General features: G+C 43.1%; 1 protein-coding gene across 1 annotated transcript; it reads left to right on the top strand.

Moving 5' to 3' along the window:
* Nucleotides 1-1,259: 1,259 nt before the first annotated feature.
* Nucleotides 1,260-25,501, top strand: VSIG10L (V-set and immunoglobulin domain containing 10 like). The gene is made up of 11 exons (XM_089478909.1): nt 1,260-1,326; nt 9,620-9,949; nt 11,103-11,366; nt 12,679-12,966; nt 13,656-13,913; nt 16,208-16,483; nt 18,481-18,771; nt 21,805-21,927; nt 22,513-22,565; nt 23,765-23,896; nt 24,509-25,501. The coding sequence occupies exons 1-11, from the start codon at nt 1,260-1,262 to the stop codon at nt 24,590-24,592; spliced, it is 2,166 nt and encodes a 721-aa protein (XP_089335035.1). The 3' UTR covers nt 24,593-25,501.

The following is a 25,501-nucleotide window of genomic DNA, read 5'->3' as shown; positions in this document are numbered from 1 at the left end:
GTATTAGCAGGTGAGAGAAAAGGTCTGTGTGTACATTTCCAAGAAGGTTGCCAGTTCAGAATTGTAGAGCATCAGCCTGCTACAGTTTTCAAGGATTCATTCATTTCTTGCTGCAGCTTACAAAGACTCTCCAGGGATCCCATGTATTCACTTTGTCAGTGTCCTCCTTCCCTTCCATTTGTGGTACCAGGTCACACCCTCCACTCTGCTCTGCATCCATTTTCTGGTAGGCTGGATTAAAGGTTCCTTATCCTTTTCCGCAAGCAGGTGAACTACTACAATTGGTATTTAATGCATAACACTTGATAATATCACCAGGTGCCATCTCTAGGTCTCAGGTTATGGCTCTGAAAACTCAGGGCCATAGCCTTATAAGCCTTCCTCATGTTTACTTTTTAACGTGGATAAACACAGCTCAGAAAAGTTACTTTTTCGACCACGGCCCCCAGAATCCTTTTCTGCAAGATTCTGGGTGCTGTAGTTTAAAAAGTGGCCTTTTCTAGACTGAGCAAGGGCAGAGTAAGCTTTGCATTTTAATGTAGCAAAGGGCCAACATACACTGCAGAAACAATCCAGTTTGAGACTGCTTTAACTGCCCTGGTTGAGTGCTAGGGAAACCTGAGAACTGTAGTTGCTTGTGGCACCACACACCTCTCAAATGGAGAAGGCTAAATGTCTCACAAAACTACAGTGCTCAGAATTCCCTAGTACTGAGCCAGGGCAGTTAAAGCGATCTCAAACTGGATTATTTCTCCGGTGTGTTTTGCCCCACAGGCAACTTTTTAAAAAATAAAAATAAGTAAAGAAATAAGGGTAACGTGTTCCGGTTTGCAGTCTGTTTAGGAAACAGTGTTCTGAGCTGTCTATCTGTTTCTTTGCCAGAGGCACTCCCCGCATAGTTCTTCCTTGCCCCACCAACCTGTGCCAAGCCATTCCATCCTCTGCTTGCAAAACGGTTGACCAGCCAGCAATGCCAATGCTTTGACAGTTACGCTCCTCCCCTCATGCAACAGTTCGACAGGTTTGGCTGGCTGCATAACTTGAATAACTGAGCTCTCTTTGTCATCATTTCCCTGGGGGAGGATCAGGTCACGCTCATGGGCATTGGGTTTCTTGCTGCTTCCGCTACCTGGTGGCACCTGTTTTCCGGCAACACCAGAAGGCCCTACCTTTCCCAGTGGTGCTTGGGAGAGAGTCCTTCTTAGTCTCAAGTGTCCCAAATCTCACCTCTGCCTCCTCTCCATTGAGCCAGCTCTGGCATGGCTTCCTGGCATCCTGGCACTTGTCTCTCTTCTGCCCTGACCGGCTGGCTACTGTCACTGCTGGGTGAGTCTGGGAAATATTGCTCCAGGGTTTCTTTCCTTTCTGCAGTCCAATCTTGTTGATATGTGGGAGGATATGAGCTTGTACTGGTGGAGGAGGAGGTGGCGGTCCAAAGGAGACGATGGAATATAATATGACGTGCGTTCCTCTCTCCACCCTTTCATCCGTGGCTAATGAACAAAAAATGCCGGGGAACAACGCTGGAGGCCTTTATTGCTACAAGTGCAAATTTCACGTGTGGCAAGCCTCTGCCATCTTTGAAAGAAATTTTGTCAAGGGCTGCTTTTCCTTGCATGCCAGGGAGAAGTAACACCTGTTTGAAATTCTCCCTTCCTATACACCTGGGGTTCTCAAATTTTGATCCTTCAGATAGTTTAGACATCAACTCCTGGATGACTTAGCTAGCATGGCTGATGGTCAAGAATCTAACACACTTGGAAGGCCTGAGGAGCTATGCAGATTGCCCCTAAGAGGCGGCATGCAACCTCTCCTTTTCTAGCCAGATCAGGGCCGCAACAACCTCATTCCGCAGTCCTGATCTGGCCTCTGGAGAGTGCAAAAAGCAGCTCCTTTTTGTGCCCTCCAAGGGGTGCCATAGCTATGGCAGTGCAGCTTTATGATGCCCCTTTGGCGCTGCATCATGTGGATGCAGCACCAGAGGGGCATCATGATTGTTTACTATATACAGCACTGTGTAAATTTTAGTGTTTTATAAATAATAATAATAATTGGTGCGAGGGCAGGGCTGTTGTTTTTGTTTTTAAAAGTAGGGTTACTTGTTGCTCATTACTAGATATGACAGGTCAGAACTATCCCAGGCACTGAGATTTCAAAGGGAATTGAAAGAGAGAGAAGTCCTGAATACTATATGATGGTCAAAAACCGTTTTAAAAGTGCAGTGCGTTTGACCTTATCATTAGTTGGCCTTTGTCAGTTGGAGTTGTAGTCTGCATTGCCAATAGAAGAGGACCTTTGGGTATTAGAAGCCTCAATAATATTACAAGAGTGATGTTACAACACTTACTTGTTTGGGAATGCATCACATTGGACTCTCCAATATTTACCATTGGGTGAGAATTAGGGAAGGAAGTAATATTTGAAAATATTTTAACAACCAATATTTCAAATATTGAAAAAAGTCTGATGAGAAGAATCCTGGATGGGCAACAATCCTTACAGTTCAGTGCAAAATTCACATGTGCTTGTTTCATATGGAAAACAGTATTTTCTTTTTATACAGAAATATTATTTTCTGAGTGGAAAAAAGCAATTTCCTGCAGAGAAAATGCTATGATTGGGGGAAATGCCATGCCAAATTCACATGCGGTTGTCTTGCACAAAAAAACCCCAACATATTCTGTGGAAGAGACACCTCTTTGGTGCAAAAAATAATATTTGTACGTATTTTCCTGTCCAGAAGGTGCTATTTTCAGAGCAAAGCAAAAATGTGTGGATTTTGTGCATAGTAAGTCCCAGATTGCAAATAGACATCAAAAGCTGTGGTTTTCAGTCTTTTTCACAGCAGGAAGAATATTGCAAAAATTACTCATTGCTTCCTTCAAGAAGAAAATTAGTGATGAATTACATCCTCAGTAAACATCAATATGATCAAGCCATAACAGGTTGGATCTGTTTGAGAAATGATCTGAGCCTCAGCTTTAAACAGTTGTAGCTAACTATGGTTATGATGGCCTACTCTATCAAGGAAGAGCCAGTGGGCTGTAATGGTTTGAGTGCTGGCTCTTGACTCTGGGGGACAATGGTTCAGATACCCACTTGGCCATGCAAACCCACTATGTGATCTTGGGCAAGTCAAACTCTCTCAGAGAAAATCCCTCTGAATAACTCTTGCCAAGAAAACTCCATCACAGATTAGCCCTAGGGTCACCATAAGTTGGACACGACTTGAAGGCACACAACAACGTCAACAAATTGTACGAAGATGGTTTTAAATAGGTTAGCAGTATTAGAGTGGACCCTTGGTATCCACTGGAGTTTGGTTTCAGGACTCCCCATGGATACTAAAATCAATGGATGCTCGAGCCCCATGATATACAATGGCATGGTAAAATGGCATGCCTTATATAAAATGGCAAAGTCAAGGCTTCCTTTTTGGAATGTATATATTCTTAAAATAGTTTCAAACCATGGATGCTTATATCTGTGGATAAAAATCCCATCCATACGGAGGGCTGCTTGTATTAAGCAATGTGCTGGGAAACAGTAGTGTCAGTGTGGTAGTCTTTGGACTCAATGGTCTCTGAGCCATTGGTTGCAAGTCTGTTGGAAGAAAGAAACAGATGTAGCCAATGGCCATAAATATGGGCCTAGTCTCTGGCACATGGGGAAGGGACTGGCAGTCCACCAGGTCAGAGAGCTTAAAAAGCACTGTCCTGTTTCTTATAGGTTCCCTGCCATTCCCCGTTCTTGAAAGACAAAATGGAAGTTTGATATGATCTGTCCTGCATCCCTAAAGAGACCTTCTGCCCTCAGCTGTCATTTTTGTTTGACTGACAATCCAGTCAGCCTCTGTATGTGGCTAGAAGAGGGCTGACATTGTCTCCACTGCCACAGGTAGCAAAATGCATTAGGTTGGCCCTGGTTCCTAACACTGCTAGTCTACAGACACTATGCACCTGTTCTATCTTTTCCTCCTCAGCCTATGTTTCGCCTCTGGTGAGAGACAAAATGGAAGAAGCAGGGAGAACACTGCAAAGGGGGAATTGTATTTGCATCGTAAACGTCTGTGTTTGAGGCAGGCAACCGCAGAACAAGAGCCTTGTGAAAAGGAGGAGAAGGAGTGCAGGGATAATGTATTCTTTCCAAGCTCTCTGCTCTTTCCTGCCTCCCCTTCTTTTAGGTGCTACCTAAATAATGGATACCAGGAGCCTGGTGCCTTCTTTAATAGCGACATGACAGGCAGAAATCCCATCACTATATCACTTCATCCCAGGCGACGTTTTCCCTGTTGATTTCCACCTGGTACGCTGCTGAGAGAGGTCCGGGCCGCCCACTTATGAAAGCTGAAAGGGAAGAAAGATGGCCACCTTTCTACCTGCCCCCTGTTGCCTCCTTAGAGTCGAGCCCAGCGCATTGGAACCTCAATGCCCACCCTCCTGGTGCACCCCCTCCTGTTAGATTTATGGCCTTCTCCCATCCATGCCCCACTCTCTTTCCCCGCAGGGAGCCGGCCCATCCATTACAGCCTGTGGTGGCTGCTGGGCTTCCACTGAGCCAATTTTCATCCATCTTCCCTTGTCGTTGTCATCCCCCCCCACCTCCCGGCTCTCCTCACTCAGCTCCCACTAATGCAGCCCCTGGCGTGTGGCCGATGCTGTTGTTCAGCTTTTAATTTACAAGGGCGCAGACCTGTAGGCCCTGCCAGCTTTGGGTTTGTTATATGGATGGTTTCAAAGAGCCGGAGATGGAAAGGAAGGGCCAGGATTAGGCTGGGCAAATAAATCCGAGCACGCTGTCTCTCCTCAGTGGTGTTGGCAGACGATAAAGAGACTTGTGGAAGGAAATGAAAACAGGAGGGGAAGGACTCGAATATTGAGATGGGTTGTTGTTTGTTGGCCGCTTTCATATCCTATATCATCAACCAACCAACCCCCCCCCCCTCCACGTATATGTGCGTGTGTGTCAAATTGTCACCTTGAGCCTCCTCAAGATAAGGGGATGCTATAATATGGAAATCTCTATGTGGAGGTAACTTTGGGGACTTCCACATTGAAAACTGGAGAGGGCTTCTGTGCAGAAGAAGGAATTCCAGAATGTGTTGCTGGTCACACAACCAGGTGACAAGTAACAGCTGCTTAAATTTCTTCCTCTACACAACCACTAAAGCTGCAGACGTTCTTTCCAATTTCCACTCTGGCAACCCTACAATGTGGACTGTGGGGCACATTCAGCATTTCCAAGGTCCTTCTAGTGGCCTCGGAGTGTGGTGGAGTCTCGTTCTTTGGAGCTTTTTAAACAGAGGTTGGATGGCCATCCATCAGGAGTGCTTTGATTGTGTATCCCTGAGTAACAGGTTGGTCTGGATGGCCCTTGAGGTCTCTTCCAACTCTGTGATTCTATAACCTGTACCTCATCTAACCCTACCAAGAATACTGCCAAGGGCAGCACTTCTTAAACTATGTCTTTTTGAATTGGTAGGTCTCCCCTATACCCTAGTTTGCAGGGACTGAAACATGCAAATTGTTTTGACTTCATATAATTCAGTGTTCTACTATGCAGTGGAAAAGCATTTGGTGACGTTGTGCTACATTTCGAATCAAATAGGCTCAAATTATGTGCCGATCCTCTAACATTTCACAGATGACCCATGTGGCCAAACAACATCAGATTGTGGTCTAGGTGGCAAAATGACTAATGAAGAATGAAGACACAGGCTGAGATAGGCTGCAACAGTTTACTTTTGCTAGAACTTGGGAAAGGCAGGATCCTGCCCCATGCTCCCCTCCTCACTGCTGAGCTAACTACTGCTGCACTTTGAACTCATTTTGCAGCCACTGAAATAAGCCGAGGACAAAGAGAGAACGTAGGAGGTGGAGAGAGAAATCGGGACATTTCAAAGCAGCTGAAAAAGTTGAATAATAGTGGATTAATTGGACCTGTTCCAGACCAATGGAGACAGTTGGAAGGAATGCATGTATATGTGTAAAGAAGGACTAAGGTAGTGAACAATGGCAGATGAGGGGTCAGGGGGGAAACAGGGGAAAAAGAAATCAATGTGAACAGTCACGAGGATAGAAACCTGCCCTGATTTTTCAAGCATTGCTTTCAACCGTGAAAAGAAATGGGAGAGCAACATTGATTGGAATCAGTGATCAAAATGAACTTTGTTGGAATCGCATGGCCTGCCTTGTATATAAAGACACCCCCCCTCTTATTCCTAACCTTCACAACATGCACATGCTCCCCCGTGCCTCCATGAATATTTTAGTGCTTCTTTCACGTACCTCCCTGTAGAACACACTATCCGAAATGGCTCATTCTAGTTGCTTCTTGAATACAGGAAAAGCAATGCTTGTATTTTTAAACCTGGCAACTCTAGCTGTGGGGGTCAGGATGGAGAACGGTGGGAGGGAAGTCACTGATTTAGCTCCGGTCTGCGCTGTGCAACTTCCCGATTGCTCTCAGCAAGACCTCCTGCTCTGGATGCAGCCCTTGGTGCTCCCTCTGTGTGGTCTTCCAAAACCCGGATGAGATCTGATTGAGTTAAAGCACTGGAGTGACACAGATTTTGCGGCATGCAGGTCACACATTAAGGGCTAAAGAAGTTAGGTGGAGGCTCTTTTTTGTCTGGATGCAGATAAGCGCCTGTCAAGGCAGCCCTGTAGAAAGATGTGGCCAAATTCCCTGCCCCATCTTTTGCAAAGTGGCACTTTTAGCACCCAAATAAACAGTGTGCACCTGGCCCTGGTCAGGACATGCCAAGTCCCATGCTCCCTGTCCTTTCTTGACAGAGATCCACTTTGTTGTGGCCTTTCCTATAAAATTACATTATTGGACGGAAATGTAATTTATTTAAATGTATGCAAATTTAAAACAGCTGTTGGCAAGCTTTGGGACTGAGTTTAGTCTTATTGTTCATGGCTACGTAACATTAATTAGAACTAATTAGAAACGAAGGCGGAAGGTAGACAAATAGCTTTTGAAAGATGGCGTACGAGAAAACAGTAGTGAAACCTTTCAGGGTAGTTTAAAACTGAACAGCCTCACTAGAAACTCTTTTTACATGGCTAGTTATCCTGACATTGTAACTCCTGATTTCTCTTCAAACTCTGCTCAGTGCATGTATTTAAGGAAGGCAACATTGGTTAGTTGTCACATAACTCTGGCAAAATCAAGGGTGTGTTGTTTTTCAAATTGCCTTTCATGCTTTGAATTAATTATGTAAGTCATTACAAAGCCCTCCAAAGTAATTGTTACCATTACTTTTTAACCTCCTCCCATAGTAGTTTGTTTTGTCACTGGTTGTGTCCTTTATTACATTTCCATTACTTTAAAATGCACCCAGACACCTTGGATTCATAAGGTAATAGAAAACAACTCCAATAAAATGCCACTAAACTGCCTTCAAAAGTAACTCCATGTTACCTTTAGGACATCTATGTATGCATCCAAAGACATAGCCATTTCTGGAAAAATCAGTATGCAAAGGGCTCTTGTAGCACCTTTGAAAGAAAAGTTGGTAACATGAGTCCGCAGTTAACATGCAGTTAACAACAACAACAACAACCAAACAAACAAATGGTCAAAATGCCCTAAAGTCACCAGATCCCATCTGATCTTGGAATCCAAGCGGGGTCAGCTCTGGTTGGTACTTAGGTGGGAGACCGCCAATGAATATTAGTTGCTGTAAGCTATATCTTAGAGGAAGGAAATGGCAAAACCATCTCTGAGTATTCCTTGCCCAAGAAAACCCTCTGAAATTCACGGGGTTGCCAAAGGTTGACAGGTGACTTGAGGACACACATCACCTAAGACATTTTAGCACCCGGGGCTGAAAATACAAATATAGTATCCCTCCACAGTGGTAAACGTTCATGCAAAAAGTAACTGATCATTCGCACATTGCTAGCATTGAATACAGAATGCCAGGGGGTGGCAGTAAAAGCCCATTAGGCTCATAGGGAGCTGTCTGCTGGTCCTTGGAGCTCAGACTGGCAACAGCTTTCCCAGAGTTTGGTTATAAATGATTGTTGGTTTGGTTGTTGTGTGCCTTCAAGTCATTTCCAACTTATGGCGACGCTAAGGCGAACCTATCGTATCGTTTTCTTGGCATGATTTGTTCAGAGGAGGTTTGCCATTTCCTTCCTCTGAGGCTGAGAGAGTATGACTTGCCCAAGGTCACCCAGTGGGTTTCCATGGCCGAGCTGGGAATCAAACCCTGGTCTCCAGAGTCATAGTCCAACGCTCAGACCACTACGTCACGCTAGCTCTCATATAAATAGTTGCAAATAAATAATTCATTGCATTACATCTCAGTGAATAGAGAAAGGAAGTAATTACAGGTAATATAAATAATTACAAATAAATAAATAATTATCTTGCAAGGGTAACTTTAAGGGATAATGTCACTCCTTTTGTGGCTCAGCTGCAACTCTCAGGGCCCAAAGAGACAGGCCGAAATAAAGCTGCTTCGGGTCACTTTGGAGCTATGCTGTTTAAATGTGGTCCTTAGGACTGGCGCGTGGCTTTGGCGCGGCTTCTGGCCTCTTAAATGCATCATTTAAACAACATACCTCCAAAGTGACCCGAAGCAGCTTTATTTTGGCCTGTCTGTTCAGGCCCTCAGTTACTTTTTTAGATGTAGAGGTCTTAACTCACTAAATAATGGCAGAGGAACATCTCATGATTTAAGTGCCGGCATGTATTTTGCTTGTGCTCTATTCTTGGTGTTTAGGCAATGAAGAGGTAGACAGTGAGCTTGTTGCCAAAGGAACAGCTTATAACAAACAGATTTTTTTTAAAGTAATGAAATTACTGTTGAGAACTCTGGCCGTCAAAAAATTACTTTTAGAAGTGTCCTTCCTTTCTTCTAACACTGGGACATTAAGGGGCCTGTATCATATTTAAATGTCTAGTAAGACACAATAAATAATAAATTTAACAGTCATACATTAATTTAAAACTGTCATTAAAAACCTGGAAAATGATAAACCGGGGAAATATAACCATAATTTGACTTGTGAAATATAATGGTCATTTGCTGTACCTACACTGTAGAAATACAGTGGGTCCTTGTTTTCTGCTGGTGTTTGGTTCCAGGATCCCCCGTGGATACCAAAATCCAAGGATACTCCAGTCCCATTAAATACAATGGCATAGCAAAAGGCTGTCTCTTATATAAAATAAAAAAAAATCAAGGTTTGCTAGTTGGAATTATACTTTTTAAACATATTTTCTAAATGTGGATGCTTGAAAGCATGGAGAAAAAAATCAGTGGCTAAAGAGGGTTGACTGTAATGCAGTTTGACACCACTTTAACTGCTGTAGCTCCATCCTACGGCATCCTGGGATTTTTAGTTATACAAGATTTGCCAAAGATTTCTGGTGCTTCACAAAACTACCGATCCCAGGATTCTGTAGGTTGGAGCCATGGCAGTTAAAGTGGTGTCAAACTGCATTATTTTGACAGTGCAGAGGCAGTCCTTAAAAGTCACCCCAAAGGTGGCCACCTTGTCCTGCATAATGGTGGATCGGCAAGCTTGGAAGACAAACAAGACCATAATGAAAATGTCTCTCTCCCTTTCTCTCTGTTCCTTCCCAACTCCTCCATTTTCAGTGCCTCTGCTCCCTGCTCTTCTTTCGTCCCCGCTGGCCGTACGTGTGGGGGATTCTGTCTCCCTCTCCATCCCTTTCCCCTTACCCTCTTTTCAGATTCAAACCACTATTATCTGGAGAAAGGATATGACCATCTTGGCAATAGGAACCTTGCATCCCAATTTCACCGTTGTGGTAGCCCCCAGCTTCCATCCTCAGTTCAGTGTGGACCCTTGGCGTGGCAGCCTTAACATCACCGCAGTGACCACCTCCAATTCTGGCATCTACACAGTGGAGATTTTCCCCTTGGGGAACTCAGTACAGAAGGAAAACTTCACCGTTCAAGTGTATGGTGAGTGCCAGGTTTACGCTCCGTTGGCAATATGGCGTGTTGATTTGTGCTTCTATCATCCCTTAGCCAGTCTCTCAGCAGCCATATGAAAAAGGAAAGCCATCAGACCTGTTTAACAGGTAAGGGTAAAGGTAGTCCCTTGACATGAATGTGTAGTCATAACCGACTGTAAGGGGTAGTGCTCATCTCCATTCTAAGCTGAAGAGCCAGCATTGTCTGAGGACTGCTCTGGTGATCATGTGGCCAGTATGACTGCACCAAACACTGGGTCTGAACAGACAGGCCAAAATAAAGCTGCTTCGGATCACTTTGGAGGTATGCTGCTTAAATGAGGCATGCATCCTAAGAGTCCAGAAGCTGCACCAAAGCTGCACTCCAGTCCTTAGGACTGGATCATGGCTTTGGTAAGCCTTCCGGACTCTTGGGATGCATGCCTCATTTAAACAGCATACTTCCAAAGTGATCCGAAGCAGCTTTATTTTGGCCTGTCTGTATGGGGCCAAAGTTACCTTCCCTCTGAGAAGTGGCACATATTTATCTACTTGCATTTGCATGCTTTCGAACTGCTAGGTTAACGTATTCATTCTCCATTGCAGAATGAAACATTCAACACAATACATCTCCACCTTTAAATGGAGAAAGACACACCAGAAAAGGAAAAATGGATGCGGAGGAAAAAGGAAAACAAAACTTGGGCACTATTCTTAACATTATAAAGTTTCTCATCTTAACGGAAAGGGATGGCGGTTGACAGCCAAGATCTGACAGGGCTGGCTTCTCAGGAGTAGTATAGTGATGGTCTCCTATACTTCGGTTCAATGTTTTGAAGTGCTTTACATGCCCAGTGGATTTGTGGGATTCCTCCCCATTTCCACAATGTGTCCGTCAGCAATGAAAATGGGGTGTCTGTAGCACTTCAATCCCACAATAAGGATCACTGCCCCCTCTATACACAAACACACTACACATTAACCCTTGAGATTCAAGAGCAAAACCCATGGCTGGAGAGGTCCTTGTAGCTATGGAGCAGGAGTACATTAAAAGAGAACAGACAGGCAGGGTACACTGCTCAGGCTAGGAGGTGGTGGTAACTAGTGGACACAACAGTGGTGTGACAGCAGCTATCACATCCCATTTCTGTGTGTTTTCTCAGAGGATGTAGGCAATGTGTTTGTGAGCCCACCATCTGCGGAAGCAACAGAAGGAGACAGCTCAGTAGCTCTGAACTGCACCCCAGTCCGAGGCTCCGTATCCTGGACCAAAGATGGGCAGAGTCTTGGTGAAAATCCCCGATATCTGCGTTCTGCTGGATACTTGCAGATCAGAAGCCCTCAACGTATGGACACAGGCACCTACCATTGTAGCATCTCCAATCCATTCAGTAATGGGACTGGCATTGCTAACCTTACTGTCTATTGTAAGTATGCAATAGAGGCAAATAATTTAACTGTAAACCATACTATACACTAAAGACAAATGTGATGTAGTGGTCAGAGTCATCTTCACAATCCTCTCTTACCAGTGGTGGGACATAACCATGGTTGAACTGTCTTTGAATATTACTCCTTTGGACTTAAACTAAAGGAAGACCTAAGTTCAGAACCTTGCTTGATCACATATTTTGCTGGATGGCCTTGGGCAGCTTATCCCAACTCAAAGAGAGGTGCTCTGAGGATAAAGATGTGGGAAAGCAGGTTAATGATACATTCCTTCTTGAGCTCTCTGGAGAAAGTATAGAGGGGGAAAAAGAAGGAAAGAGAGAGAGAGAGAAATACACTTTGTCATTTTTGGGTTTGTCTGTTTGTGGGAGGTTTAAAGATCTGGCCAACCCCCAAAAATGACAAAGAAAGAAAGAGAAAAGAAAAGAGAACCGACAACTAGACTTCTGGAAAACCTAGCTGTTTTAGAGATCTGGGTTAATTGGGTATTAAATCACTTGAAAACAGTGTTTTTATACTTGATCTGTTTATTATTTTGGGGGAAGTATTTATATTCTACTTTTCAAGGTACAAAGCTTCAAGGTCTGAAGTCACCTCTGGCTAATTCCCTTTTTAAAAAGGGCCTTTTAGACTCAGGGAGGCATAGAAATGTGTCCGAAATGTCCCCCACATCTTATAGAGGGCATTGGGGGGGCATTAAGGGACTTTTTTAGTTTTCAGAAGGGGAGGGGTACAACCTTCCAAGGTCTCTTGAAGGGCTAATGCAGCCCCCTATCCTCCCATGATTGCCCACCCTGGCTTTGCAGAGATGTGACAGGCAGGCATTCTCCCCTTCTCTTTCTCCTATATTAGCCATTAATGGAGATCAGGTGTCTAAATCATTAACTGGAACAATTCTGAGGGTGCTGTGGAAAATTGCAGCATGTGCTTTTTGGACCTGGTGAGGCTGCCCTTTCTCTGTAGGTTGGGGATGAAGGACTGAGGCATCTCAGCCACAAATGGAAGTGGCTGCTGACCCAGAGAGAACCTTTTTGCATTCCCAGGTGGCTGGGCAAAATGACAGACCATAAGGCTGCCTTTCTGCGGCTAAACGGCCACTCCATCAATTTGAATCACCCCATTCGTCAGGGAGGTCGCAACCTGGATAACCAAAGCGGGGAGGAGAAGGCAGGGCCCCTGCAGTACTTAAGCCTGATGGATAGATAGATTGGCTGCCACGTCTTTTTATGCAGACGGTAGACACTACACTGGCGCAGTATTTCATGGTGCTATTGTTTTAATTCCTTTCAGATGGCCCAGAGACTCCAACAATCACCATCTCATCTTCGGACCAGGATTTGGATGCTAAGAACTTTGTTCTGGTGAACAGTACTGTGAACCTAACTTGTCTGGCACCATCTGAGCCTCAGGCAAGGATCTACTGGAATGTGGCAGATATTGAAGATCCCGATGTGCCCTCCTTGCCAGTTCTGCAGCTCTCTCGCGTGCAGTTGAATCAAGCTGGGCCATATTCATGCTTGGCCATCAACCAGCGCACCCAAAAACGTGTTCGGAACACTGTCAACCTCAAAGTTGCCCGTTAGTTGACTTTGGCATGTGCCTATTTTTCCTCCATAGAGCTTCTAATCTAAAGGGAAGGGTATTGGGCTAAGGGAAACAATAAACACCTACAATGGGTTCTCCCTAATAATCCTGGGAATTGCCATTTGGTAATGGTAGAGGATTTCCAAGTTAGATATTCAATCACATTACATGATTTTAACACTATAATTCCATTGTAACAGCCATGGTTCCATCCTGTGGTGTTCTGGGATTAGCAGTTTAGGAAGGGGCATGTAGAAAACTCAGACAGAGAAGCTCCTCTTGTGCCTCACCAAACTACAAATCCCAGGATCTCATGGGAGAGAACCATGGTGGTTAGAGTCGAATAATGGTGCTATAATTCTGTAGTATGAATGAGCCGTCTAGTCCATCAAAGAATTCCATTGCCCAGAGTTCCCTGGGGAAAAGGAATAACCAGTAAATGTCTGTGATATAGCTTTTAGTGGGTTCTTTTTGGTGCGGAGGGAGATTGTGCGGCTTGGCTGCTGCTGTGTCCCTCAGGAGGAAAAATGGGTGGCTCCCTTACACCCTTTCGGGGCGGTCTGTCGAGCCCCATAAATAAGTAAACATCATCATCATCATCACCACCACTACTACCACCCCCACTATAATGGTGTCTGATTTGCTATAATATTTGGCTCATCTCTTTCTTACTCTTCCCTTAGAACAACCTTCTGCGTCTCCCCGCTGCGCTGTGACTTCAGCAGACAATGGCACCGCTTTGCTTTTCATCTGTTCCTGGCTTGGGGGATATCCTGCTCCCCATTTGAATTTCCAGGGGCTTCCAGGGAACAGCAAGGAGGTCAGTGCCTCTAACATGCAGCAACTGGTGATCTCTCCCTTCCCAGCTGGGCTCAGTGGCAAAACCATCACCTGTCTGGGACGCCACTTGACTAAGAAGGGCAACTGCAGCATGATTCCAGGTAAGACAAAAAACAAATGTAAGAACTCCCCTCTCCATCAATTCCAACTGATAAAAATGGCCAAGGGACAGCTGAGCCAGCACTAAGTCAGCTCCTTGGAATCCAATCATCTCATATCCTTTGGATGTTGGAAATGACTTAGAGCAGAAGCATTGTGGCTTCCATTCTAATAAGTAAAGCATTAGAAATACAATGTGGGACACCAAAGATATTTTTCAGGAGTTAGACTGTACTGCTTCTCCGTGGAGAATGTCATGGCATATATGCACAGGTGTGAGCCATATCATTCTGGAGCTAACACTTTTCCCTAGAGAACTTTGATCATAGATTGTTGGTCATTTGTACCTGTTCATTTTGCATTATTTTATAACTATGAAGGCTAGTCTATGCACATAACAAAGCTAAAAGTTCAGTTACTTAGGTCCAAAACACACTGCAGAAATAATCCAGTTTGAGACCGCTGCCTTGACTCAATGCTTGGGAATTCTACGAACTGAACTTTAGTGAGATGTTTAGTTTTCTCCTATCAGAGAGCTCTGGTGCCATAATAAACTACAATTCCCAGGATTTCCTAGCCCTGAGCCAGGGCAGTAAAAGTGGTCCCAAACTAGATTATTTCTACAGTGTGTTTTGGACCTAAGAGTGACAAAGAATGGCAAACCCTGGTGTCAGCAGTTCGACTGGACACAGTTTGGATCAGATTACTTCTCTGTCCTTCTTTTGGCTCTTCTGCTGGCGGATCTTAGCTGAGCTTGTCAGCAGAGACATTCTGCTAACTTCTAACAGGTTCTTCTGTCAGCAGAGATCAAGGGGCAGAAAAAGATTCTCCTGACAGCAGGGCCTTTGAGCTGGAAGAAGAAGGGAGCGCCTAATTCTAACCACATCTTTGCGTTATGATTGCACTGTAACCTGACACAGGCTGTATCCGCACTGCAGAAGTAAACCAGTTTGACACCACTTTAACTGCCATGACTCGCTGCTATGGAATCCTGAGATTTGCAGTTTGGTGCGGGCACCAGAGCTCTTGACAGGGAAGGCTAAATATCTCTCAAACCAACAAATCCCAGAATTCCATAGCATTGAGCCATGGAGGCTGAAGTGGTGCAGACTGCTTTATTTCTGCAGTGTGGCAGCAGACTCAGTGAGGTTTTGTCCATTCACTGTCACACCTCCTAACAAGCCAACAACAACACTTCATTTCAGTCATTGACCAATAAATAAGTAATGAGTACAATCATTAAAATAAGTAGCAAGGCTATCTTCAACATCAAACATCAACGACTATTAACCACCCCCCTCTGAAGGTTAATAGTATACATATCTTACATATAATGTAAAGACAAATTTTAGTACTTTAATTTGGTTCTGATTGTCCAACAGGCAACAAGCCACATAAGGTTGTTTGGATGTCGGAATAGGATAACATCCATGTTTATGCCTTTGAAATCCTTAAAGTAAGGAGAAGACAGGTTCATTGAAGCAGCATACTTCAACAGGCTTTTAGGAACTGACTGCAGTGGGCTTTAATGGTGTGTGGTCTTGCTGATTTCTCTCTTCTCTTTTTAATAGGTTGTTAAATGGTTTTAATTCCACAAATTGTTTACTTGCATTTTAAAATATCTTTTATTGATGTTTTGTATGCATTTTAATCTGCATTTGTTATAATACCTTGGATGTTGCCTTGGATATAGCTGATGGCGACAATGACACACCCAGCTGTACAAAGGAGTTTATCACACTGCGGCTGATTTCAGCATTAAAGAGAGATTAAAGCTCGTTTAAAGCATCCCACAAATGAAGCGGAAATGGCGAGTAATTGTGCAAATGATTATCACATGCAATTGCACAAATAAAGTGATATCGGAAATGCATTGTTGCTGAAATCCCGAAAGTAAAAAGATGCTTCTTTGTGACCACTTTAATGGTGGGTTTTGTGCGATATCATATAAAATCGTTGCACATATTTACACAATTTTCCCAGCATATTCATGGGATAAACTCCCGATCTCTTTCGTGTGATAAACTCCAAAGAAAGATAAGATCTTGGGGATGTTACTTTTTGGACTACAACTCCCTGCATCCTCTAGCCAATATTATTCCAAAAGGAGTTGTAGTTGTAGTTCAAAAAAAGAAAGTCCTCTTTCCAAGCTGTAGAAGAAACATCACAAAAACACTCCCTGTGCCTTTCTGGTTGGAAGGAGAAGAAAGGAATGTCAGTTTTGGGCTGAGGTTTATCCCATTTCAGAAATTGTCAAGCTTTGTGTTCATGAATGGAACTTGTTCTCTCTCCGCAGAAGCCCCCTCGGGAGTCTCGCTCTCATTCCAGGTACACAGCAATGATGATGGACCTGTGGCTGTGGAACTCCATTGCCAAGGCATCTTCAACCCAGTAGAGATTGAATGGTTTCGGGACAAGAAGTCCCTGAGTCCCACCAGTGGCCATTATCAGCTGAACCCTGATAGGACACAGTTCACCATCTGGAACTTCACTGCTCCACAGGATTTAGGGGATTACAGTGCTACCTGCTCTAATCCATTGGGATCCCAGCAGTCCAACATAACTATCACTGGTAAGAGGTTTGCAGCCATGAAGGATATAGAAGTTCCTATCCAAGTCTTAGAGGTCTGTAGGCCATGTTGAGCTCCCAGTGCAAATTCTTCACTCCAGACTGTCTATAAATAGAAGCAGGGGCACTGGCATATTCAGAGCTTGGAAGTAACTAGTTAGTTACAAATACCTAGTTACTGGTAATGAACTCCTTTCCTGATAATAAAGACATAACCTATATTATAAAGGATTATTTCATTACTTTGTGATGTAATGATATCTTTAACGTCAACAATTACAGTTACTAAATGGTGAAGGGGGAATCTTGCAGGGTTCTGGTGCTGTCTTGTGTTCTATTGTGGGTGTTGAGGTAACAATAAGATGGATTGGAAGAATGTGTGTTTTGTACCACATCCTGTTGGGTTGCAGCTTTCAGATTTTTTAAAAAAGGTAACTAATAGGGCCCATACAGACAGGCCAAAATAAAGCTGCTTCTGGTCACTTTGGAGGTATGCTCTTGAAATGATGCATGCATCCTAAGAGGCCAGAAGCCACACCAAAGCCACGCTGCAGTCCTAAAGACTGGAGCGCAGCTTTGGTGCAGCTTCGGGCCTCTTAAGATGTGTATGTCATTTAAACAGCATACCTCCAAAGTGACGCAAAACAGCTTTATTTTGGCCTGTCTGTACCGGCCCTAAGTGATAACTTCTTAGTTACCTCTGAAAAACAAGAAAGGAAGGGTTTCTGTTTCTTTCCTTCCTTTTCAGAGAAAAAGGGCTAGAATCTTAGTGGTGACTTACATTTTCATAAGTAGACTTAACTCCTCTGTGAATTAGAATTGGGCAGTTCCATCAAATCTATATCAAGTAGAGGACAGCTCTTAGGTTCCTATGCAATGGAGCAGCAAAGTGACCAATGCTCATTGTGCACAGATGTACCTTGCTTCCAATGCATTGGTCCTCCTGATACACACTGTGCACCTATGGAATTGCTACACAATGTGCAGCAGTGCACAATGCACATCAGGCACTCTTGATAATGTCTCAACATGTATCTTCACAACTCATTGGTGAGTTTTCTTAGTGCCTTTGCTACATATAGATAAAGTTAAGTAAAAGGTGAGGGTAGTCCCTTGACATGAATGTCTAGTCGTAACCGACTATAGGGGGCAGTGCTCATTTCTACTACTAAGCCGAAGAGCCAGCATTGTCCAAGGACTATTCTGGTGGTCATGTGGCCAGCATGACTGCATTGAAAGCGGTTACCTTCCCACCAAAGTGGTACCTATCTATCTACTTCCATTTTCCTACTGCTAGGTTGGCAGAAGCTGGCACTAGTGACAGGACATCACACTCGGGCCTCAAATTGCCAACCTTCTGATCTTCCAGTCATCAGAATGAGCATCTTAACTACTAAGCCATCGCATCCCACTGAGCACACCACTTCAGCAACATAAAGTTACATTAAGTAAAAGGTGATATAGGATTCTGGCAAAAGTCTGTATTGTAGTAATCAACTATATTTGGACCTTAGACCTTGGTAATTAATTACTTTTTAGAAGTAATGTTTGAAGCTCTGGCTGGGCATGGAAAGGCAGGGAATGATTTAGCTTCCATTTTCAATGCTGGCAGTAAGACACCACTAGAAACAACAAAATACCCATAAGCACACCACCTTTGAGTTAGAGTGTGGATGCTAAACCACTAGATAGACGATTAGGAGAGAGAAAACTGACTATTCATTCCAAGGAAGGACTGTACTGAGTCAAACAGATAGCATCTGGTTATTAGTGAAATACACTCTGGGAGGTGTCATCCTAGACTGGTAAGACTGGGTTTTCCTTCATCAGTTTCCCATTATGCCAAGAGAGAGAGAGAACATTGCTTTTGTAATTATGAGAAACCCCCCAGACTGGGGATTATGATCATTGATCATTGATTCTTGTATCCATTTCGGCTCCATACATAGGAACTTTGTTTATGTGTATCCACTGTGAGTTTCTTTCTTTCTTTTTGACAGGCCCTGCCATCTCTAACTGGACTCTGTCTCATGGACCTCATCCTGGTTCTGTTTACCTGGAATGGACAATTCCTAAGGGATCTGTGGTTACCGGCTTTTATATCCAGATGCAGAGCCCTAAGCAAAGCCGTTCTGGTGAGGAGTGGAAGACAGTGGAAGTCCTAGGTGCTACCAACAGATCGGCCACTATTATGGGACTGGAGCCCCAAACTCCCTACTCCTTCCAGATTGTGCCTCGCTTGGGGTCCCAAGTTGGCAATGCATCTTATGTTCAAAACCTCCAGCCACCAGGTGAGTATTCCTGACTTTGTGGGCCATATGGATTTAAGTTTTAGAAAGCCTTCAACTAGAGTTAGTAAATCTTCTGTCCCATAGCAAAATGTAGGCGCTTGCCAATCACATGCATGTGCACCCCCCAAAATCTGTTGTTGTTGTTGTTGTTGTTACTACTACTTACTACTACTATTTCTTACCAGACTCGCCCTATGAATTGAGGCAGGGAACATCAACAACAAACTGAACACATAATACAGTTAAAAGAGCATATAAAATCAATACATATTAAAAATAATAAATACAGACTTTAAAATTCATAATTTAAAAATTATCTGGATAAGCCTGATAAGTCTGATCTTTAGTGCTGTTTTAAACTCAGGCAGAGTATCCAGCTGCTCAATCTTTTCCTGCAGGTCATCCTCTGGATAAGTAAAATGAATTGTACAAAACTAAGTTTAGTTGCACTTCTAAATGGTTACATAGAACTCAGTCATATGGGCCTGTTACAGACTGCCAAAATAAAGCTGCTTCGGGTCTCTTTGGAGGTATGCTATTTAAATGATGCATGGGTCCTAAGAGTCCAGAGGTCGTGCCAAAGCCACACTCCATTCCTAAGCACTGGAGTGCAGCTTTGGTGCAGCTTCCGGATTCTTAGGGTGCATGCATCATTTAAATAGCATACCTCCAAAGAGACCCGAAGCAGCTTTATTTTGGCAGTCTGTAACAGGCCATGGTTTGATAGTCTTTGTTTGAATTATATCATAACCATTTTAATGAACTGAGTAACAATTAATACTTCGTGTAGCTCTAATTTGTTACTTTGCTTTAATTTCTTACTTTATCAATTTGTTACTTTGTCATTTGTTGGGGGGAGGTTGCCTACTGTGAATGTTTTCAGTAATTTTTAATTGTTATTCTATAATTAAAAATTAGCATGTTGCTAATCCATTGCTAATTATTATTGCCATGAAATAATGTTAGAATTGTCACTAAACCAAGTAAAAAATAATAATTTCTGAATTAACGTGAAATGATTAAATTTAATACTAACTGTCCAAGATTCAGTAAACATGTCTGTTCTAGTAACATGGTATGGATTTAAGGTAAGAGCCATAGGAGTTTATCAGATAAGGGAAATTGGAAGTATGGCAATGTGAATGCAATCATGGGGTTTAACGTTATTGCGTGATAACCCACTACACGCAAATTCGGGCAATGGGAAGTCAGTCCGAGCGCAATCATGTGGTTTCATGTTATTGCGTGATAGACTGCCACACACAAATTCAGACAATGGCATGCTGTTTTCAGGCAATGGGAAGCCCGTTCGAATGTAATGCACATTCACGTCATTGTGCTAAACTAGCGACTTTAAGTGAATGCGTTCTGGCCCCACTTTCTTTTTATTCAAATTTAAGAGATTCCTCCTGTTTGATAAACTCCTATCACGCAATAACTTGAAACCACATGATTGCGTCCGGACTGACTTCCCATTGCCCGAATTTGCGTGTTGTGGGTTATCACGCAATAACGTTAAACCCCATGATTGCGTTCAGATTGCCATTGGATTATACTTCCAATTTCCCTTGTCTGATAAACTCCCTGCTCTCAGCATTCACACCTACTGCTTTAAAACAGCACTTCGCCGCCACTTAAAATGCTTTACCATGGCTGTTAAAAATCAAGATCTCTAGCATAAAGTGGTATAAAGTAGAACTTCACCCAATCTTCTTCTCTTTTAATTTTGTGATCAAACTTATTGCTTATCAGAGGATCAGAAATATTTTTCCCCGAAGCCCCTAAAACTATGTGACTTTATGCATTTTTCCCCAGTCCTATTTGCAACCATTATGCTTCCATCTTTTTTTATATTTTATATTTTCTTACCGTAATACTCGGCGTTCTTTCTGGGAGTGATCCTAGAGATGAACCCAGGCAGTTGTTGTTATATTGCAAACAAGACGTATTCTATCAGAGCTTGGGAAGTTACTTTGGATCACAAGTTGCAGGGCCATTTGTCATGCTGGCTATGAGATTATGGGAGTTTATAGTACCAAGATTCTAGGCATTGTAATTCAGCTTGTAAATTACTCTGGTACTATAGTCTGAATCCTGGCTTGGACACGTAAACCCACTGGGTGACCCTGGGCAAGTCACACTTTCTCAGCCTCAGAGGATGGCAATGTCAACCCCTCTTTGATGAAACTTGCCAAGAAAACCCTGTGATTGCTATAAGTCAGAAATGACTTGAAAGCACACAACAAGAACAAAAAAGTAGATATGTTGGATGGGGGATTCTCAGAGCTGTAGTCCAGAAAGGTAACTTTTGCAAACTCAGGATTTTATTACAATAAGGGAAGGTTAAGCCAACTCAGAGTGAAAGTAAGATGCATAATTTGTGGCTTTAGCTTCATGACCCAGGTAGTTATGATGATGATATTTAATGGGATGACATGACAATTTAACAGTCACTATGCAAAGGGGTCTAGTAGCACCTTTGAGATAATAAGCGTGCAAAAGACATTGTAGCATAAGCTTTCATAGACCCAGTTTGCTCAAGTCTGTGAAAACTTATGCTACAACTTGTTTTGCACAGTTACGGCTCTCAATTTAACAGTTGGCTAATGATGATGAGCCAGCATTTTATAGTGGTTTGAGCATCAGACTATGACTCTGGAGAGCAGGATTCAAATGCCGTTGGGTGACATCGGACAAGTCACAATCTCTCAGCCTCAGAGGATGGCAATGGCAAACCCCCTCTGAAGAAACTTGCCAAGAAAATCCTGCGATAGGTTCCCCTTAGGTAGCCATAAATCAGAAATGACTTGAAAGCACACAATAACAACAAATAATGATGATAACACTAAGGGCAAATGAAACCAGTTCTAAATGAGTACAGTGTTTTTTGCGGCAGTCACTGAAAAACTGCTCATGTGGGGAAGGAGGCTGTGATATTCTGGGAACTGTAGTCCAAAAAGGACCCTTTCCAAGACCTGGTTGGGAGCCCTGTGTTTTTAATTCTGGCTTCTCCTTCCCTATTCTTCCTTGCAGTTGAACATCTGAGTGGTGGTGCCATTGCTGGAATTGTGATTGGCTCAATCTTTGGGATGCTTCTGATCATTGTCCTCCTGTTCTTGCTGGTCTGGCTGATTTGGCTCACCTGCCGCCGAAGAGGTGAGCTATACTATTATATATGCACCAGTTAAATGCAAAGAGTTTGGATTTATCAGTAAACTGGCTGATCATAAGAGAAGGGATATACAAAAACAGGAATGACTACTGTCAGTTGGTCTTCTTTCAGCCAATTAGATTCAAATGCATTAAATTATTAAACATCAGGAATAAACTCTTCTAGAACATGGCCACATAGAGCTACATAGTGAACTGCAGTCGCCCCTCCATTTTAGTGGGGATCTGTTCAGGATCCTCCCCTCCACAAAAATGGAGAATCCCCAATATTCAAGCCCCATTGGCTTGAATGGCAGTGTGCACCTGTGGGTGCTCACCCATTTTGTCCTCCTCCATTTGCCGTCCACAAATGAGTAGGGGATGCAGATTCCAAGTCTGCAAAAACAGATGGGCGACTGTAGTTGTAGTTGAATGGTGTCAGCCATTCAGGATTTGGTTGTGCATGCACCTTAGCAGAAGTCAGTGGGTGACAAGAGGTACATGGTTCATTTTCCCTAATGACTTTGAGCATGAAGAGATGGCTAACCTCTTGGTGAAAAATCATGGTAAAGTTGACTTTGTCCTTTGCAGCAAAGAACACGAAAGTTCCGCTTGAGAATCAACAGCACTACTTGTCACGCCAGGTGAGATCAAATAATATATGTGTCCTCTCTCTGTCTCTCTCCTTCTCTCTTTCTTTCTGAGGGTGTGTGTTATGGATGTATAGAAATGTTTGCCATTGCTGAGTTTCTAGTCAAGACTGTCCATCTTGCTACAGTGAGATGGCACCTCAAGGATTATTCAGCCCTCTTGGGATCCCTCCTACAGCATAAAATGAGACCTGTTTCCCCCTTCATCACAGACATAGTTTCTGCAATTTGCACACAGTTTGCTTTGTGTAAAACTCCTCTCTCTGGGCAAAATTGCTGGCCTTCTCTTTCTGTGAAGCTAAGCACATACATACACAGAGCAAGCACAATGAAACAGGATGAATGACCACAGAGGCTGCAACTGCACTGCAAGAAATAATGCAGGTTGACACTGTTTTCTCTTCCAGAGAGCTCAGGTGCCATAACAAAATACAAATCCCAGGATTCCATAGCATGACAGTTAAAAGGTTTTCAAACTGCATTATTTCTGCAGTGCAGATGCAGTCAGAGACACAAAAAACTGGAATTGGGATCTCAGTTCAACACTAAAAGCCCTGCATCACACTGATTGTAACCTGTAATGCAAAGCTGGGAAACCTTTAGCTGACCAGAGGTAGAACTTATGATTCTCATTGTATTTCACCATTGGTAAGGTGGCTAGAGCTGATGGGAACTAAAGTTTAGCATGTGGAAAGCCACATGTTTCATAGCCTTGCTTTTTAAGACTGAAATAGCATCTAAAGGACTACTTTCTCCATATAAATCTGTCTGACCTTTATGTTCCTTTGGAAACGTTCCTGGTTGCACTCAATTCAATAAGGTGAGGTTGATGACTAAGAGAGTGTGGGTGCTTTATAGAGGTGGTGTCTCTTGGTTGGAACAGTCTCCCTCAGCTGTTAACAATACTAAGGGACTGATTCAAACCTCTTTTTAATAAGGTTTTAGATTGAATTATAGTCCACTGTTTAATGGATGTGCCATCTTGCCACTTAGAAATTTGGAGTGTTGAGTGCTGGGTAATGATTTTTCACTGCTTGCTTCTATTCGTAAGTGTTAAGCATTTTAATTGTTCAATGTTATTGCAGTTTTTGTGTGCACATACATACATATAAAAGTGACCAATAAATAAAGCAAATAAATTCCATTATCTAATGGAACTCCCCACCCCACCCTATCTCTCTGCGCCATTTCAGTTTCCCAATGGTAACAAGCTGGAGTCAAATGACCCTTCTTGGAGGAATTCCTGTTGGTCATCTGGAGACTCAGACATCTATGCCATCACCTATGAGAAACACCTGTGCAAATATGGAAGTCCAACTTCACTGGTGAGTCTTGAGACAAACATTTTGTTAAGGTACAGTATCTAAATCAGAGTCTACGAAACAGGGTTGAAAACAGCCTGCCACTTTCAATTTCTTCTGCATTCAGATTTTTAAAAACTCAAGTTGGTTCCCTCCTGAATAGAGAGAAATGTGCGGATTTGGAGGAGATTCTTTAAACAAAAATTAAATTCTGCCCCATCTACATTCAGGAAATTAAACTGTTACAGCTGTTTCTGGTGTGGGCTGATTGACGTTGTACCTGCCAACTATAGAGGTGTTAAGGATGAGAAGCTTCTCAGGAAAAAATATGGCGGCAACCATGGTGTCGTTTCCCAGATATTTAAGAGTTAAACAGTCCAAGCCCTAGGCCTGGATACAGTGAGTTCTGATTTCTTCTGCATTCAACATTTACAAGTCTTCTCTTCATCCTGGATGGAAAGAGATTTGTAATTTTTGATCACTTCTTATCAAAATGAACTGCAATTCTTACCCAGCTCTACTTCTAGCAGATCCCATGAGAAGCAGCGGCCGGGGCAATGGCATTGAATTCTGACTTCCTCATCCATTCCAAGCACTTTTCTGACCCATATTCTCTTTCCTTCCAATTCTCACCAGCCCATCAGTACCATGGATTGCAGCTTTCCTTTCCCAGCCCCACAACCCGGTCCCAGGCATGTACGCAGTGCTACCCAAGTCTGAGGTTGTGAAGATAACATCTTGGGAACTTTGACTCAAGAGCAAGCATGTACACCAAACTGATGTGCCACTGATATGAGAACCAGGCATCCAAAGATGGAACCTTGCTGTGGCTTCTTCACTGAGAGACTCAGCATGGAGTATGAGATCAAGGCCTCTGGAATTAGAAACCTTGGTTTCCTGGCATACTGATGGCAACAGACCACACAAAAGCGAAGAGTGAAATAAGGAGATCTCAGGATGATATACTTTATCTAGGTTGAATGCAAAGAATTGTTTATGGAAATCCCCTGAGATTTCCATTGTGCTTGTACCAAGGGTCTCTTGGAATGGTGCACATAACATGGATTTTTGGACTGATGCAAGAAGACATCCAGACATTAAGCTGCTGTATTGATGATATACTACATGGAGTCTTATGTTTGCTTTATAGCAGAGGGTTGTGTAAAGAAGACCACATCCATGCTATAAAAGAAGTATTTGGATCTGGAGCCAAGCAGAGCTGATTCTTTGGGGGAGTTAGATCTTTGAATACGCCAGGAAAGATGTGTCTTTTTTGCTAGACCAGGTTCTTGTGTTCTATGATTGTAGGGTTACATCTGCCAGAGTTCTCCTTTCTGTTATCAAGTATAGGACTACTGACATGTTCCATTCCAGAGTCTTGAAATTCTACTAGGACTCTTTGTGCTGAACTTGAATGAAAACAGTGGCAGTTGGTCCTTGAAGCTAGAAGTAAAGAGCGTATATCTTTCAGCAAGGTGGTACTGCTTACCTGAAATGGTAAGGTGAGCCACTTTCTTCCTGAAATGAAAAGGAGAAACTGCAACATCCTTTGTAGGGATGGCTTAAAGAAAACCCTCTCCAAAGTGTAGGGTTGCCACATTGCATGCCTGGTTGTTGTTGTTTTTTAAA

Source organism: Sceloporus occidentalis, unplaced genomic scaffold, assembly GCF_023333645.1.
Source record: "Sceloporus occidentalis isolate IW3139 unplaced genomic scaffold, rSceOcc1.0.p SCAF_13, whole genome shotgun sequence".
Taxonomy (NCBI): Eukaryota; Metazoa; Chordata; class Lepidosauria; order Squamata; family Phrynosomatidae; genus Sceloporus; species Sceloporus occidentalis.
The sequence above is the reverse complement of the archived record's forward strand: the minus strand, read 5'-3'. Positions and strand labels throughout refer to the sequence as shown.

What these genes read in the sequence shown, in the direction of transcription:
- VSIG10L (XM_089478909.1), top strand. Translation starts at nt 1,260, where the DNA reads ATGGCTTCCTGGCATCCTGGCACTTGTCTCTCTTCTGCCCTGACCGGC. An exon ending in CTTCACCGTTCAAGTGTATG is followed by an intron (nt 9,950 to 11,102) that starts GTGAGTGCCAGG and finishes GTGTTTTCTCAG; the next exon opens with AGGATGTAGGCAATGTGTTT. An exon ending in CAACTGCAGCATGATTCCAG is followed by an intron (nt 13,914 to 16,207) that starts GTAAGACAAAAA and finishes CTCTCTCCGCAG; the next exon opens with AAGCCCCCTCGGGAGTCTCG.